Source organism: Loxodonta africana, chromosome 4 (genome assembly GCF_030014295.1).
Source record: "Loxodonta africana isolate mLoxAfr1 chromosome 4, mLoxAfr1.hap2, whole genome shotgun sequence".
Classification (NCBI taxonomy): domain Eukaryota; kingdom Metazoa; phylum Chordata; class Mammalia; order Proboscidea; family Elephantidae; genus Loxodonta; species Loxodonta africana.
In genome coordinates, this window is record NC_087345.1 from 111,811,328 (window position 1) to 111,830,424 (window position 19,097).

The 19,097-nt window shown below is 37.1% G+C and overlaps 1 protein-coding gene across 6 annotated transcripts in view; it reads left to right on the top strand.

Moving 5' to 3' along the window:
* The window catches only part of ITPR2 (inositol 1,4,5-trisphosphate receptor type 2), a 537,466-nt gene that overhangs the window by 34,946 nt on the left and 483,423 nt on the right, over positions 1-19,097 (top strand). For all 6 annotated transcript variants that reach the window (XM_064284462.1, XM_064284460.1, XM_064284461.1 and 3 more), the window contains exon 2: positions 16,673-16,743. In XM_064284462.1, the coding sequence (XP_064140532.1) occupies positions 16,673-16,743 (71 nt within the window). The remainder of the gene's footprint in view (positions 1-16,672; positions 16,744-19,097) is intronic.

Here is a 19,097-nt window from a genome sequence, read left to right on the forward strand (position 1 = left end):
CCTACTCTGTCGTTTAGGGTCACTATGAGTTGGAATTGACTTGACGGCAATGGATTTGGTTTTTTTGTTTTCCAGGGGTTAGAAAACATAAATTTGGTCCAACTTGGAAGCAAGGATAATAATTTAATTTAGCATGTATACATGTAGCCCCTTTCAACCATCAGACTTTTCTGCTTGATTTTGTTTTCTTTGATTTTTACACCTTCAACTGGCTCTGTTTTCAGAGGTCATATAGGTTTACTTCATTATTTTGGGTAAAGATCATTCATGCCATTCCAGAAAGAGTGCTTTCTGCTCTTTAATGAAAATTCTTCAGAAGAGGCTATATCTGTCATTTCTACTGCAATTCAACTCTTGCTAGTAATATATTATTTTCTTTGTACACAGAAATGACTTAAAAATGGACTTTATGAACCTTGACAGCTGTGGCATTTTTAACTTGTGTATATTCACATTTATCCACTGTTAATTAACTGTTGGAAGCTGGGCCTCAGAAGGAATTATATATGAAAATGGGAAGCTGTTTTGTTTTTTGCTCTTCCCCTTTCTGGTAGTTCTTAGAAATACCCCAGTTATTGGTTGACTCAGAAATAACTGCTTGTAGCTTTAACAAGGTTAAGTTTTATGCCCTCCAACATGAGCCTAGTTACTCATGCCATAATGACTGTGGAAATTGGTCTATAGTTGCCAGAGGTTTTTCTGGCCAGGGAACTTCTCTTGTCAACTCTTTTCTCCTAGGTATGTTTCTCTTTTATGTATGACTAGCTAGGAAGTGGTAGTTGGTTTTCGTATTCATCTCTTTTTGAAGAAGGTAGCAAGCTTAAAGGTACATGGAAGAAGCAGTTCCTTCTGGCTATAGAACTAATCACCAACTGCATTGTACTGTATTCTGAAGATTTCAAAGGAAAGGGATGATTTTGAGTAACTAATGTTCCATTCTGCCTGGAAGCTTTGACTGGATTATTTTTTGAGGCCTCTTTTAGCCATCCCCTTCTAGAATACATAATTAAATGTTACTTTATAGTTTGCTGAGGGGATGAGCTAAAAATGGGCAGTTGTGTCATTATTACATACTTACTTCATCTTTCCTTTCTCTGATCTTCCTGCTACATCATCATCAATACTTCTTACTTCCTCTTTTGCAATTTGTTTACCCTTGTGGTCCATTAAAATATCAACTCATTCATTAAACAACTATTTTTTTGTGCACTTACTATGTGTGCCAGTCACTGTGCTAGGTGTTGAGAATATAAAGATTAAAAATACACTGCTGCTCACTATTTATTGGAGACATGCTGCTAAAGGTACAATACAATAAATAACATCTTGAGTGAATTTATATCAAATAAGGTGGGATCATAGAAGGAGACCCTAAGTCTCTGCAGGACGGGTGACTGTGGGGTTTATAGCTAAATTTTAGTTCATTTTGAGCCAAGGAAATAATATATATTTTTTTAAACTGTAAATTTAGGCTCTATTTTAGAAATATAGTAAGGATACAAAAAACACTGTCTCAAGGCAGTTGAGGGAACTGATGTAACATATATGTTTAAATAGAATCTTTTTTCTCCAATTGTTCAGTTTCATATATTTCCATTAGAAGTTATAGGTTTTAAATATTTCCATTAGATCAGGCTTGTTAATGTGGACATCAAAGCATGTATCTTTACTAATTTTTGTCTCTTTGCCCTACCAATTAGCGAGAGGTATGTTGAAATCTTCCACTGCGATGATGTATTTGTAAATGTCTCCCGGTAGTTCTATAAATTTTGTATGATATATTTTGAGGCTTTTGCGTATAATTTTAGAATTGTTTTATCTTCTTAGAGAACTACCTTCTTTATCCTGAATGATGCCTTTTCTTTGGCCTTGAAGTCTATTTCCGGATATTATCATTGCTATCGTAGCTTCCTTTCGATTAGTATTTTCCTAGTGTGTCATTTTCCATCCTTATATTTTAGGTATGACTCTTGTAAATAGCATATGGCTAGATTTTCACCGGGTTAGATTTTTTTTTTTTTTAGCGAATCTGAAAATCTCTCTTTTAAGTGAAAAGTCAAATATTTTAAATTTATTATGATTATTATGGATTAATTTCTACGTTTTCACTTTGTGGCTTCATTTATCATGATGTTTTCCTGATTTTTTCCCTATTTTCTTGACTCTTTTTGGATCAGTTGAATTTTTTTTTTCTTTCTTATTTCATGCATCCCCCCCCAATGGTTTTGTATTTATATACTTTGTTTCTATTGCATCAGTGATTACTTTTGAAATTTTACTATACAAAATATAAAGTATAAAAGGAATTGATATTTTATCTTCCTCCCTGTTTAATTCAGAACCATAGAACTATTTAACTCTGACCATTCCCTCTCAACTTATATGCTATTGTTATTCGGTGTCTTACTGCTGTTCTTTTTTTAACTCCACATTAGTAATTATTATATTTTGTACTGAAGATATTTAGATTAATTCATATGTTTACCAGTTTCTTTTTTCTGGTCACCTCATTCCTTCTTATAACTCAGACTTTTATACTAAGATTATTTACCTTCTACCTGAAGTATATCATGTAGATGATCTTTTAGTGAAATTCTGTCGGTGGTAAATTCTTAGTTTTTATTTATCTAAAAATGTGCACATATAGCCTATGTTCTTAAAAGCTAGTTTTGCTGGCCACATATATTTTGCTTGTGTGCTAAATTTTCTCTTGGCATTTGAAGAAATGATTTCACCGTCTTCTGGCTTGTGTTGTAGATGCCGAGAAGTTTGCTGTCAATCTAGTTGTTTTACAGGTGATTGTTTCCCTTGGGCTGCTTGAAAGGTCTTCTCTGTCTTTGCTGTTCTGTATTTTTCTCAACGTGTCTGCTGCTTTTTTTTTTTTTTTTGATATATATATATATATATATACACTTGGAATGGAAACCCTGGTGGTGTAGTGGTTAAGTGCTATAGCTGATAACCAAAAGGTCAGTGGTTTGACTCCACCAGGTGCTCCTTAGAAACTCTATGGGGGCAGTTCGGCTCTGTCCTTTAGGGTCCCCATGAGTTTGAATCAACTCAATGGCAGTGGGTTTTTTTTTTTTTTTGGTTTTCTACTTGGAATATGTTGTGTTTTCTGTATTTGTGAATTCATGTCTTTGATCAGCTCTAGAAATTGTCAGCCATTATCTCTTTAAGCATTTCCTCTCTCCTCCTTCTACGATGGTAGTTATGTATGAATGATACCCTTCTTATCCTACCCTTTTTGTCTTTTAGCCTTTCTTTGGTGTTTCTCTGTCTGTTTCTTTCTGCTTCCACCTGAGTAAAAATTTAAAAAAAATTTTTATTGTGCTTTAAGTGAAAGCTTACAAATCAAGTCGGTCTCTCACACAAAAACTTATACATACCTTGCTACACACTCCCAGTTGCTCTCCCCCAATGAGACAGCCCGCTCCCTCCCTCCACTCTCCGTTTTCGTGTCCATTTTGCCAGCCTCTAACCCCCTCTACCCTCTCATCTCCTCTCCTGATCCAAGAAGCTCACTCCTCACCAGCATCCCTCTCCAACCTATTGTCCAGTTCAATCCCTGTCTGAAGAGTTGGCTTTGGGAATGGTTCCTGTCTTGGGCCAACAGAAGGTCTGGGGGCCATGACCACTGGGGTCCTTCTAGTCTCAGTCAGACCATGAAGTCTGGTCTTTTTATGAGAATTTGGGGTCTGGATCCCACTGAGTAAATTCATAAGATCTATCTTCCAGATTATTAATTAACTCTGTCTTATTTACTGTTTAAACCCTGCTCACTTACTTCAGCAAAGCTGAAATTTACAATATCTGACGCTTCTAAGAATCCAAGTCTGTTATTGTTTTTGCAACGTATCTTGCATAGTGGCTTGTTTCCTTGTCCTATTAGTAATTTAAAAAAAAATTTGTGCTCATATTTCTTTGAATTTCACCTATAGCACAATGCTGTAATCTCTGGACAAAATATCAAAAACAAGCATCTGAAGGTGCTGGAAAGTGAGCAATAGCAGGAAGAAACCAGTGATGGAGGGTGGGGGTGGAGGTGTGTGGGTGTCTGTACTTGGAAGAGAGTGGCATTAGGGGCTTCCCATTTTTATGGCTTTTTTTTTTTTTTTAAATTACACCCACATTGGTGCCAAGCAGGTGACTAAAACTTAAACAGGAATCACAGTCTGGTAGTTGTAAACATCTGGCCTGAACTTTGCCTAGTGAGTCACTTTTACCAGTACCAATGATTTTCAAACTCTTTGCAGATAATTGAGAACTGATAGTAGTTCAGGTTCACTTCGATCACTGTTCATACGCTGAAGATAATCGCTTCACTTCAGCCATCACTGAAGAATTGGTCTCAACTGGTATTTCTTATTAGTTGCTGTCCAGTTGGCTCTGACTCATGGCGACCTTATGTTTAACAGAATGAAACATTGCCCAGTTCTGCACCATCTTCAACAGACATAAAAAACAAAGAAAACCAAATTTGTTGCTGTTAGTTGATTCTAACTCATGGTGACCCCATGTATTATAGAATAGCACTTTTTCATAGGGTTTTCTTGGCTGTAATCTTTATGGAAGCAGATTGCCAGGTCTTTCTTCTGCAGCATCACTGGGAGGGTTTGAACAGCCAGTCTTTAGGTTAGTAGTCAAGTGCAAACCCTTGCACCATCCAGGGTCCTTCAACTGGTATACCCCAAAACCAAACCCGTTGCTGTTGAGTTGATTCCGACTCTTAGCAACTCTATAGGACAAAGTAGTACTGCTCCATAGGGTTTCCAAGGTTGTGAGCTTTATGGAAGCAGGCTGCCATGTCTTTCTCCCTCGGAACAATTGGTGGGTTTGAACCACTGACCTTTTGGTTACCAGCCAAGTGCTTAACCGCTGTGCCACCAGGGGTTCCTTCAACTGGTATGAAAACCAAAAAAATACCTGTTGCCACTGAGCTGATTCTGACTCATAGCAACCCTATCAGACAGAGTAGAACTGTCCCATATGGTTTCCAAGGAGCGCTGGTGGATTTGAGTTGCTGACCTTTTGGTTGGCAGTTGTAGCCCTTAACCACTACGCCAAAGAAAGGTACTTTGAAAACACTTTGGACCTTGATGAACTATAATAGACAAGCTATGAAAAAAATGTTTCACAAACTGACTTGCAGTTGTACTGGGTACAGGGAGGTCTTGGAGGCAGGGTAGTGAGGATCAAGAAAAGGAAGTTATTAGATAGAGGAGGAAAATCCCAGGAGAAAAAGTCATGATCGCTTTCTTTGGCTGGATTAAGACTAAGTTTCAAGATACACAGGTTAAATCCTTTCTGCAATCATTGTCAGATATATGTTACTCTTTGAAAGGATATGTGTAACTCTTAGTTTCTTCCCTCCCAGTTTGGTCAGTGTCCATACTCTGGAGATAATCGCTTCACAAAATGTTGGCTTTTTGCAGTGATTTCTAAAAAAGTCAATATGTGAGAGACAGCATATTTTTGTTTTCCACATGATACTTATTTTTAAAAAGATAATGCATAGTTAAGTCATTTGGTGTGGTGATAGCACTGGTCAAGAAATTTAAGCATTTGGGTTTATGCAATATTTTTAGGGGGTTTTATGTACCAGTAAAGAGCCCTGGTGGCACAGTGGGTAAAGTAATTGACGGTTAACCAAGTAGTTCAAGTTTAGTGTTTATGCTAAATAAACATATGGATATAGATTAATTATATCTTTAATCAAACTCTATCTGGAAATATTTTTAATACCTAAGAGCAAGCACAATCCTAGCTTTGGAAGGAACCACTTTTGGGACTAGTAGCAGCAACAAACCAGTGCATAAATAAAAAACTTATTAAAAACTTTTACTATTTAAGCTTAAAATATTTGTGTTATTAAAGCACAATTTTTGTTGAATTAACACATCTTAAGTGTCATTGGTGTTTAGATTAAAAAAAGGTACATATTGAATGGCAAATAAAAGTGAATTTAACTCCTCTTGTCGTCATAGACAGGCAAATGTTGAGTACAGCCCTGAGTGAATTTGGTATGTTGCATCTGTTTTGCATTTACAAGTTAGAACACTTTTGGCAGGAAGTTTTGCAAGGAAGTTCCTTCCCTCTACTTGATTTGAATTGTATATGGCCTTGTGCAGCGGTATATCCATAGGAGCTGTCAGATATATAGTGTGAAATTGGACAATTGTAGCACCTAGTGTTTCCTGTCAAGTTATTCTGAATTATTAGACAAGTTAGTTGCCATAGAAACATGAGGTTGGCTCCTTATTTGGGCAACCTGAATATTGGTAAGTAATAAAAACTGTATATTGCTAAAAGTCAGGATCTTCACTTTTCTGAATACTATATTCTAAGAGCTATGGTGAGTAAATGGAACAAATCTGTTTCTAGCATTTTGCTTGGAGTGATAAAATAATGTATATACCCTTTTAAAAATACATACTAAATAATTAAACTTCAGGACTAGAGTGCACAAAATATGACAAATGTCAGAATCTACTATTGGAGGATGATAGCGCAAGCCCATTCTGTATAATTACAAAACAGGATCAGAGAAGTGAAAAACTACAAAATAGAAGGAACTTGTGAGATCGCAGCTGCCCCAGTTAAAAAATGAGACACAGAGAGGTTCAATGACTGGCAAAAACAGATGGTTATGTGGAGTCAGACCAAGGATTAGAACCCAAGTTTTTTTGTTTGTATTCTAGCGCTACTTTTAAATGGAGGTGAGAGAGGGAGTTAAATGCTGTAAGAGGATGATGGGGGCAGCGGTGATGGTGGGCAGCAGGACGGGGAGGACAGGAGGAGCTGTGTAGGTAAGAAGCCAGAAGTTTGCAGTTGAGGAAGAAATTTATATTGTCATCACAGTGAAAGTCCAAGTTTGGGAATAAAATTATTTGTGAGTAAGTTCTGAAAGTACTTGAATGTCCATTCAAGTCTTTGGGCCATTTTTTAATTGGGTGTTTTTTCTTTTTTTTGTTGAGTTGTAGGAGTTCTTTATATTATCTAACTATTTACCCCTTATCAGATATATGGTTCCTAAATATTTTCTCCCATTCCGTAGGTTATCTTCACTTTCTTGATTAAGTCCTTTGATGCACAATTTTTTTTGATTGTTTTGATGAAGTTTAATTTATCTGTTTTTGTTGTTGCTTGTGCTTTTGATGTCCTGTCTAAGAATCCATTGTCAAAAAACAAGGTCTTGAAACATTACCGCTGTGTTTTCTCCTAAGAGTTTTATGGTTTTAGTCATTGATCCATTTTGAGTTAATTTTTGTATATGGCGTGAGGCGTTCTTTTGCATGTAGAGATGGTATCTTAATTTGATTTGCATTTTCCCGGTTACTAATGAGGTTGAGCATTTGTTTCTTTACGCTTGTTCATGTCTTTTTCTCATTTTTCTGTTTGGCTGTTTGCCTTTTTCTTATTGAGTCTTTATAGATTTCTGACACTAAACTTTGCTAGTAAATATTTTCTCCTAGTTTATAGCTTGTGTGTTAGGAATGCTGCTAATATTTATGGATTCTTTGCATGAATTAGAAAAAGGTGCCTCCACTGGTTGAACAAACTATTCTCTTGTGCAAACGTACCACTTCTGGAAGATGCAGCCTGTGCCACTGTATATGGCTTTGCCAGTGGGACATGAGCATGTACTGAATTTCAGAACTGACTTTGTAGGCTGGACACCTATGTTTCATGTACAAATGCACAGACACAGCAGAGTCTTGTGTCTCTTTGTATTGTCTTTTGGTGAATGGAAGTTCATCTGACTGTCTACAAACAGAATTTATAGACAAGCTTATCAGTCTTTTCTTTTATGGCTGGTGTTTTTTTTGTTTTTCCTCAGTCTGGCTTAAGTAATTCTTCCCTACTCTCTATTAATAAAAATAATCACTCATACATTCATCTGAAAGTTTTATAGTTTTACCTATCACATTTGTCTTTAATCTACTTGGTATTGACTTTTTATGTATAGCGTGAGGAAGGTATGAATATATATTTTTTGCATATGAATAACCAATTGTCCTAGCATCATTTAACAGTCCATTCTTTCTCTGTTTTGATGTGTTTAGGTGTGGATTCCTGTTGTTTATCTGCTTGTGATTTGTTGGACTTCCTGGTTCTGAATAATTAGTACTTTTCAACAATTCTGGAGAATTCTGAGTCATTCCTCTTCAAATGCTGCCTCTTGTTAATTCTTTTAAATCTCTGTTTCTGAATCTCTGAATAGGTGTATGTTTAACTTTCTCCCTCTCATATTTTCCATGTATTTGTCTCCCTAAGCTCCATTCTAGATGATTTCTTTTGTTGTTTTCTTATATTTCACTAGTATCCTCCCCTTTGTCTGATCTGCTATTTAATCTATCTACTGAGTTTCTGCCTATTATATTTCAATATCTAGAATTTCTATTTAATTTTTTAAAAATCTGCATATTCCTTATATTTTTAAGTAACTCTTTTATTTCTTTTAACGTATTAGGACTCTTATTTTATATTTTGTATTTTTTTAGTCCAGTCTCTGAAGCATTTGAGGGTCCAATTTAACTATCTGTTGTGTATGTAGCTTTTCACTTATGGTTCCTGTTTTTGGTATTTTTTATTTTTTGTCATTTTTTAGTATAACCCAAACCCAGTGCTGTCTAGTCGATTTCTATAAGCTGTTCATTTTCCTTGGAACTTTATAGGAATTCTTTAAGGTTGGATGGAACTTGGGCTTCTTTTAGTGGCAAAAATTAAAAAGGCATTATGCATTATTAATGAAGTTTATGAAATACTTCAGTATACCACACTGCTTTGTGATTTTAAATGCTGTTAAGAATGAGATTATAGAATTAAGCTGTTTTAGAGATGGAACAGTCATCAATGAAGTCAATTAAAGTTTCAGTAAAAATACTAGAGTATCTACTACGTATCCATTATTATACTATGTGTGTAGCCTATACAAGAGAATTACAAATTTACCAGAGTGTAATGGAAGATGGAAGCATAACCTTTGGTCTTACATATCTAGATCCAGATCCTGGCTCTGCTCTTCAGCTCTCACGTAAGGCATGTTACTTGTTCTCTTCAAATTGAGGGAGAAAATACCTTGCAAAATTGTTTGGAAATTAGTGATAATGTATACAAACGTCTAGAGCAGTACTTGGCATATAATCAGTGTAGTTATTATTTGATAGAAAAAATAAAACTAATATGGGTGGGATACTTATAGAATATCTTGTAGACTAGATAATACCCTGAAAGTACAATAGAAATTAAGAGAATTTCTCCTTTTGGGAAATATAGCTTCCGGAGGAATTGGAAGCTGTATTCAAAGAATGAATTTCAGTTAAATTCTGAATCTTAAGTCCAGGCTTCAGTTAAGGTTTTAGATATGGAGAGAGTTAAAATTCTAGAAAAAAATTTTTCGGATAATAAGTGTTTTTTATTCATTATACTATAGCTTCTAATTTGTGGACTATTCACTAAAAAAGGAACACGCTGTCTTAGTTATCTAGTGCTGCTGTAACAGAAATACCACAAATGGATGGCTTTAACAAACAGAAATTTATTCACTCACAGTCTAGGAGGCTGGAAGTCTGAATTCAGGGTGCCAGCTCCAGGGGAAGACCTTCTCTCTCTGTTGGCTCTCGGGGGAGGTCCTTGTTATCAATCTTCTCCCGGCCTAGGAGCTTCTCAGCACAGGGACCCTGGGTCCAACGAATGTGCTCTGCTCCATCTGTTTCTTGGTAGTAGGAGGTCCCTCCTCTGTCTGCTCCCTTTTCTCTTTCATATCTCAAGAGATTGACTCAAGATAAAACCTGCTCTTGTAGATTGAGCCCTGCCTCATTAACATAACTGCCTCCTGCCTCATTAACATCAGAGAGGTAGAATTTACAACACATAGGAAAATCACATCAGATGACAAAATGGTGGACAGTTATACAATACTGGGAATCATGGCCTAGCTAAGTTGACACATTTTAGGCGGACGCAATTCAATCTATAACATACCCAATGAGCATAACCCAGTGGAAGACAGTGATGTGCCGGAGCCATGTCCTTCCAGCTTGTGAGCTGATTGTGCACATCTCTTACCAACTCTGTGTTTAGTGACTTTGAGGTGGTAGCTTCAAATTGACATATTGGGAATATTTACACCACAGAAATTGGCAACATTGCAAATCAGACCTCCCCACTCCCCCTTTTCCTGAAGTGGTTGTTAAATATCTACCAGCACCCCATGGTGTGAGGTAACATATCATTGCTGTTAATAGGATAGATTCTGAGTCTAGACTGGTTAGTTCAAATTATGAACATTTACAAATTGTATGATCATGGCCAAGTTATTTAATTTTACTGTGGTTCAGTTTTCTCATGTGTAAAATGACACTTGGAGTATATGAGAGGATGTTGAGCTCCTTGGAAGCTAACTGTATGAGAAAGAATGGAAGAGAACTAGGCTTGTTCATCCCAGAAAAAGAACACTTAGTGTGTATAGTTCCAGAAGGAAGAACTGGGACCAAAGAGGGAAGATTAACTGTAGGGCAAATTTTATTTATTGATTCATTTATTCATTTAACAACAAATATTTACATAGTATCTATCTACTATAACTCATTCAAGGAGCCCTGGTGGTACCGTGGTTAAAGTGCTTGACTGGTAACCCAAAGGCTGACAGTTCAAACCCACCAGCCTCTCCACAGGAGAAAGATGTAGCAGTCTGCTCCCATAAAGATTACAGCCTTGGAAACCCTATGGAGCAGTTCTACTCTGTCCTGTAGGGTTGCTAGGAGTCGGAGTCGAGTCGATGGCAGTAGGATTTGGGTTGGTAACTCATTCTAGTAGATGCCAGGGATATAATGATAAATCAGATGGATTCAGTCCTTGACTTTATGGGGCATATAATTTATTGGAAGGCCCAGACAATGAAGCAAGCAGTTATAAGAAAATGTGTTAAGTACTGTGATGGGAAAGACAGAGCTATTTCACCTCCGTTTAAAGCACATTTTTAATATTTGTGCTCTCAGAAAGATGCCAAATGGCCCTGGATGTATTCAAGAAGGGGCTGTTAGGGGTATTATAAAAGTTGTTTCAATGTTGTTGTTAGGTGCTGCCGAGTTGGTTCTGACTCATAGTGACCCTACATACAACAGAACAAAATACTGCCCAGTCCTGCACCACCCTTAAATCATTGCTATACTTGAGCCCCTCATTGCAGCCACTGTGTCAGTCCATCTCATTAAAAGCCTTCCTCTCTTTTGCTGATCCTCTACTTTACCAAGCATGATGTCCTTCTCTAGGGTCTGGTTCCTCCTGGTAACATGTCCAAAGTACGTGCGATGAAGTCTCACCGTCCTGGCTTCTAAGGAGCATTCTTGCTGTACATCTAAGACAGATTTGTTTGTTTTTCTGGCATTCCATGGTATATTCAATATTCTTCACCAACACCATAATTCAAAGGCATCAATTCTTTCTCGGTCTTCTTTATTTATTGTCCAGCTTTCACATGCATATAAGATGATTGAAAATACCATGGCTTAGGTCAGGTGTACCTTCGTCTTCAAAGTGGTACCTTTGCTTTTTAGCACTTTAAAAAGAGGTCTTTTGCAGCATATTTGCCCAGTGCAATGCATCTTTTGATTTTTTGACTGCTGCTTCCATGGGTGTTGATTGTGGATTCAAGTAAAGTGACACCCTTGTTAACTTTAATATTTTCTCCGTTTATTGTGATGTTGCTTATTGGCCCAGTTGTGAGGCCTTTTGTTTTCTTTATGTTGAGGTGTAATCCATACTGAAGGCTGTGGCCTTTGATCCTTATCCGTAACTGCTTTAAGTCTTCTTCACTTTCAGCAGGCAAGGTTGTGTCATCTGCATATCACAGGTTGTTAATGGGTCTTTTTGGAATCCTGATGCTGCTTTCTTCTTCATATAGTCCAGTTTCCCGGGTTATTTGCTCAGCATACAGATTGAATAAGTATGGTGAAAAGATGCAACCCTGATGCACACCTTTCTTGACTTTAAGCCACACAGTATTCCCTTGTTCTGTTCCAATGACTGCCTCTTGGTCTATGTACAAGTTCCTCACAAACACAATTAATTGTTCTAGAATTCCTATTCTTTGCAATGTTTCCATAATTTGTTATGATTCGTCCAGTTGAATGCTGTTGCATAGTCAGTAAACACAGGTAAATATTTTTCTGGTATTCTCTACTCTCAGCCAAGATCCACTCACATCAGGAATGATTTCCCTTATTCCGTGTTCTCTTCTGAATCTGGTTGGAATTTCTGGTGGTTCCCTTTGGATGTACTGCTGCAATCACTTTTGAATTATCTTCAGCAAAATATTACTTGTGTGTGATATTAATGATACTGTTCAATAGTTCTCACATTCCACTGGATCACCTTTCTTTGGAATGGGCATGGATATGGATTTCTCCCTGTCTGTTGGTCAGGTAGTTGTCTTCCAAATTTCTTGGCATAGATGAGTGATTACCTCTGGTATTGCATCTGTTTGTTGAAACACCTCAATTGATATTCCATCAATTCCTGGAGCCTTGTTTTTAACCAGTGCCTTCAGTGCAACTTGGACTTCTCCCTTCAATACCATCGGTTCTTGATCATATGCTACCTCCTGAAATGGTTGAATGTCGACTAATTGTTTTTGGTACAGTGACTCTTTGTTTTCTTTTCATCTTCTTTTGATGCTTGCTGCATTGTTCAATATTTTGCCCATAGAATCTTTCCATATTGCAACTTGAGGCTTGAATTGTTTCTTCAGTTCTTTCAGCTTGAAAAATGCCAGGTGTATTCTTGCCTTTTGGTTTTCTAACTCCAGGTCTTTGCATATTTTATTACAACACTTAGTCTTCTTGAGCTGCCCTTTGAAATCTTCTGTTCAGCTCTTTTACTTCATCATTTCTTCCATTTGTTTTAGCTGCTCTACATTGAAGAGCAACTTCCAGAATCTCTTCTGACATCCTTTTTGATCTTTTCTTTCTTTCCTGTCTTTTTAATATGTGATGTCCTTGATGTCATCCAACAATTCATCTGTTCTTTGGTTGTTAGTGTTCAATGCATCAAATGTATTTTTGAGATGGTCTCCAAATTCAGGTGGGATATACTGAAGGTCATGCTTTGGCTCTCCTGGACATGTTTTAATTTTCCTCCATTTCAACTTGAACTTGCATATGAGCAATTGATGGTCTTTTCCACAATTGGCCCCTGACTGATTTTGAGCTTCTCTGTTGTCTCTTTCCACAGACGTAGTTGAACTGATTCCTGTATATTCCATCCGGTGAGGTCCATGTGTATATTTTTCATTTATGTTGTTGAAAAAAGGTATTTCCAATGAATAAGTCATTGGAGTTGAAAAATAGCTACCATTAAAATCCTGTTTAACTTTTAACATCGATGATTGTATATGTCTTTATACCAGATTTATGCTTCTTCCCACTGCTCCTATCCTTTCTTTCCCTTCATTGCCTCCAAATTCAGTCTTAATTCTTTAAGTCTACAGGATGAAATGATTGTTTTTGTGATTTTCACAAAATTTGAGTATAAGGAATAGGACAAATTCTTTGAATTGGAGTCACTCTTAAGTATTGTGTTTTTATCTGAGCTATCAGGAAGTTGACTCATAGGGTTTCTATGAATTAGAATTGACTGGACAGTGAGGGCTTTGGTTTTACAGGGATCAGGTAATTGAGGATAGGCATACCCGTTAAAAACCCGTAGCCGTGGAGTCGATTCTGACTCATAGCGACCCTATAGGACAGAGTAGAACTGCCCCGTAGAGTTTACAAGGAGCACCTGCTGGGTTTGAACTGCCGACCTTTCAGTTAGCAGATGTGGCTGTTAACCACTATGCCACCAGAGTTTCCGAGGATAGGCATAGTATTTATGTAAATGTGTTATGATCTGATTTGTAGCTTTAATTTTCTCATTTGCCTTTAGGTTGGGATGATGCAGGTGGGAACTGTTAGCAGCCTTCAGTAGGAGCCTGTATATCTGTGGGAGTGGGCAGTCACAAAAATGAGTAAAAGGCCAGTGTGACTTAATATGTAATTTTGATGTGCTCTAAATACGATGATGACTTTTTTTGATCATCGTATGTTTTGAATTCCTAACATACCCTGATTAGAAAAGCTGACCTTTCTCTCACAGCATTTTTATTTAATATTATGTTGTGGTATTCTCAGGACTGTTTGAGCCTTTTAGAGTTAATGTCACATGCTGAACTTGGACATTGTGGAGGGTTGATTTACTTTCTCTTGACTCAATGTGACTTCCTGTTTCTAAGAAAACAGTTTTTAAAGACTCTTAAAAGGAATTTTCTAAATGCCTGGCAGCTCCTGGAAAACCACAGTTTAGTAAACTAGTGTGAATGAATCAGATGTAAAATAAAGTATATCCAAAATTTAAAAAAAAAAAAAGGAAAGAACCATAATGCTTGACCAAATTAGCATTTTGTTTTGAGAAAATTGAATCTCATAGAAAAATCTAGTGACTTAGGAAGTGTTTGCTTTTGGTAACTAGACAAACTAGGAACCAAAAGTTTCATTTTGTTTCAAGGAGACATTTTATCACAAATTGGGATTTGTTCTGGGCTGGAGTTGGTGCAGGCTAGTGAGTCTGGTTAATAAGTTTTAAAAAGTACGAAAAGCTGCAGTTTGGACATTTCCCTTCAAATGAATTCATATACTTGGAACTAATTCCTGTGCATTCTCATGATATTCTGAAAACAACAACAATAACAACAACAGTTATTTCCACCACATTGTCAACGGAAAAAATCCGTATCAGTGAGTCTTTGGCAGTTAGTGCTTTCCCTTTGGAGATTCACATCTCCTGCCTCTCAGGTCAGAGGTTTTGCTTCTATTTTCAAGGTGTCCTAAAATTGACTTCTTATGAGTATTTTAATTAGGGTTAAACATGTTTTTGTAACTACAGAGGCAATTTATCCATTTGGTTAATGTCTTAGTCATCTAGTGCTGCTATAACAGAAATACCACAAGTAGATGGCTATTAACAAAGAGAAGTTTATTTCCTCACAGTCCAGTAGTTCGAATTCAGGGCGCTAGCTCTGGGGGAAGGATTTGTCTCTCTGTTGGCTCTGGAGGAAGGTCCTTATGATGCATTAGTCTTCCCTGGATCTGGGAGTATCTCAGCGCAGGAACCTCATGTCCAAAGGATACGCTCTGTTTCCGGCACTGCTTTTGTGGTGGCGTGAGGTTCCCATGTCTCTCTGTTTGCTTCTCTCTTTTATATCTCAAAAGAGATTGGCTTAAGACACTACCTAATCTCGTAGACCTCATCAGTATAACTGCCACTATTCCATCTTATTTCATCACAGTGATAGGATTTACAACATATAGGGAAATCACATCAGAAGACAAAATGGTAGACAATCATGCAAGGGAATCATGACCTGGTCACGTTGACAGATGTTTTTTGGGGACACAATTCAATCCATTGACAGTTAATTATTTGTTGAGCACCAGCTATGTGACAGGCGCTCTTTAAGAAGCAAAGGATATAATGAGGAATAAGGCAGACAAGGTTCTTGATTTCATTTACTTATTAAATACCTCTATAGGGCTTACTGTATGTCAGCAACTGTGCCAGGCGCTTTATGAATATTAGATCATTCAATTCTCCTAACAATGCTATGAATTAGGTACTAGTATTTAGCAGTCCCCAGGTGATACAAATGGTTAATCAAGCCCTTGACCACTAGCCAAAATGTTGGCTCTTGGAACCCCCCCAGAGGTGCCTCGGAAGACAGGCCTAGTGATCTCCTTTTTAAAGGTCACAGCCTTAAAAACCCTATGGAGCAGTTCTACTCTGTACATGTGGGGTCGCCATGAGTTGGAATCTACACAACAGCAACTAACACCAGCACTCCTTATTTTACACATATACAGAAGATGGTCTAAAGTCACTTAGCCAAAGTGGCTGAGCTAGGTGCTGAATATGTGCTGCGTGCTCGTAACTATTTCACCCTGTGGTCACTCTATAAGCCTGATCTCATAAGTTTACACATCCCTAATATTAAAAAAAAATAAAACCAAAAGATACACACACACACAAAAAAAAGGAAAATAAAAACCACTGGTAATTTGGCCACCGTTAATAATTTGGTATCTGTGCTTTATCCCTTACATGTGTATGTATAGAGTATGTGTGTATGTTTAAACATATATGATCTTATTGATTGGTTACCACTTATTTTCACAGTGTATTATAAATGTCTCATGGTCTAGTACCTTTTTTTTGGATAGAATTTTATATAGTTTTGTAGGAAACCCTGGTGACGTAGTGGTTAAGAGCTACAGCTGCTAACCAAAGGTTGGCAGTTCAAATCCACCAGGTGCTCCTTGGAAACCAGGTGAGGCAGTACTATACTCAGTCCTTTAGGGTCGACTAGAGGGCAATGGTTTTTTTTTTTTTTTTTTTTTTTAGTGTTCCATGGTTTATCTATATCTACTATTTAACCATGCTTCATATTTTTTAATTTTTGAAACTCGTTGTAGTTAATATTGATACAACCAAATCTTTCTACAAATCTATGATCATTAAAAAGTTTCTAAGTTAAGAATGGTGTTAAAATTTTGTGAATAATTATACAATATCCACGTTTAGCCTATGCCTTATGAAAATGTCTCAGTTGACCATGTAAACATACTTTTCCTTATAGGTTGGTGGATGATAGATGTGTGGTACACCCAGAGGCAGGGGACCTTGCCAACCCTCCCAAGAAGTTCAGAGGTAAGAAATAGTATATTTGATTATGTGATCTAAGGGGGGATTACTTTTGTGTTTTAAAATAAATAATATTAAACTTTATTCAGTATGAAATTTTCAAATATAAATGTGTTCACTGAAAAGTCTCTCAAAAATTTCTCCATTATTTTTCTTCTTTTACACATTGAGAGATTTACAATGAAGGGATAATTTAAACCTTTGTTTTGCTATACAGTAGTCTATCTGTTGAAAACAATCTTGATAATTAACTGTGAAAGGCCACTTTTCAAGACAATAAATACCGCCATATTTATTTATATATTTCTGTGAGAATTATAATACAACTGTTATAATGTTTCATTAACAGCTTTAATTTATCTTTATAAAATTTCCAGGAGAGTGACAGTGATGTGTTGGCTTAGCTTTTAAAGTATCACTTTGGATGGTGTGTGGTATCTAACAATCGTCTTAGAATATTTTCCTAAGTATAATTTTAGATATAGCTTGATTATCTCCTCAATTCAAAAATTAGTCATGGTAAGAGACTGATTATAACTCAACTGTTATGAAAGAAGGATTAATGGAACCTGTAGAGAATCATAGAAAAATAAAACCAGTAGTTAAAAGCTTGCTCTGATCACTTTTATAGTTTATGTATATTTATAATAATAACCATTTTTAAAACAACATTCATTTTGAACTCTGTGTAAGCATTCGTTCTCACAAATGAATGGTGAAAGTGACTTTAATAAAGGGTAAGTAACTGGAGAGACAGTTGAAGGGGTTCTCTGGAGCCACACACCCAAGTCAAGAAATGCTACTGATTGCACTGGGGAAGGGAGATAACTGACGTTTGTTTCACTCTCTGTATTAGGCACTTTACATACAGTATCTCATTATAGGAATAGCTTATTTATTTAATTTTCCTAAGCTCAGATCCTTGCAGAGAGAGTGATATGCACAATAAATGCTCTTTGACACGAACTGGTCACTTTGGAAAACAGATCTAAATTTATTCCCAAGTAGAGAAATGAAGATAAAACAGGCTGTGAAAGATAACTCCCCTCTTACCACCCCCCTCCCCCAGGCCTTCATCAGCAACACCAACAAGACTACTCAGTGCCCCTGGGCCAGTGAAGTCTTCCCATAAACAATCTCCATTTAAGATGTACTTACAATAAAACTAGCATGAGGCAGAGTCAGCAGTTTTGACAAACGAGCTATTAGTAATCAAGAACAAGAGCTAATAGAACAACCTGATACAGACTGTATAATCATTGTGTGTAAATTGATTTAAAAGAGTATAGAAACCCTAATGGAAGAAGAAGAAGAAGAACAACAACAAAAAATCCAAACTCATTGCCATCAAATTGATTCTGACTCATGGTGACCCCACGTGTTCAGAGGAAAACTGCTCCATGGGGTTTTCTTGTCTGTATTCTTTACCGAGGCAGATCGCCCGGGTTTTCGTCTGCAGTGCCGCTGGGTGAGTTTGAGCTTCCAGCCTTTAGGGTAGTAGACAAACACAAATCGTTTGTTCCACTCAGGGACTTAATGAAAGAACAAACAGTATGAAAAAAGAATAGGTAGTTCTAAAAATCACGAACTATTATATAAAGATGAGGAGAGAATCGGTGCTCTGGAAAATAGATTTGGGGAAATCATTCAGAATGTAGTACAAAGAGATACAAAGAAGGACAATATGAATGAGTCATTGTCTTAGGCCGGGTTCTCTAGAGGAGCAAACCAGTGAGTGCGTGCGCGCGCACGTGTGTGTATGTATGTATATAATAGAGAGAGAGATTTATCTCAAGGAAATGGCTCATGCACTCGTGGAGGCTGGCAAGTCCCAAATCTGTGGGTCAGGCTGGAGGCTGGGAGGCTCCTCCTGACTCCTGTGGTTGTAGGGGCTGACGAAACCAAACTAAGCAGGTCAGGTGGTAGGCTGCTGGCTCACATCCCAAGAACCAGAGGTCAGAGTGTGATGAGTTGGATGCAGGATCCAGAGAGAGCTTTGCCAGAATGTCCGTGTATATTTGATACAGCCTATACCTCCAAGGAGACAGATTAGCTTTCAACTGACTGGCTTTTAACTGCTTGGCCTTTCAGCTGATTGGCTGCTCACTTCAGATTACAACATGGAGGATAATTACATAATACCTGCCAACCCACTGAGAATCATGGCCTAGCCAAGTTGACACATAACCTTTCATCGCAGTCATGAAAGTTTTATAGGACAGACCGAGAAGGTTTAGCAGTATCAAATTAAATTCTAGAAAGAAAAATGAAAGAGAATGGGAGAGAAGCAATATATAAAGGGAGTTAGACACAAACTCTCCTCAATTTAAGACAATTTTTCAAGTTGAAGGGGCATATTG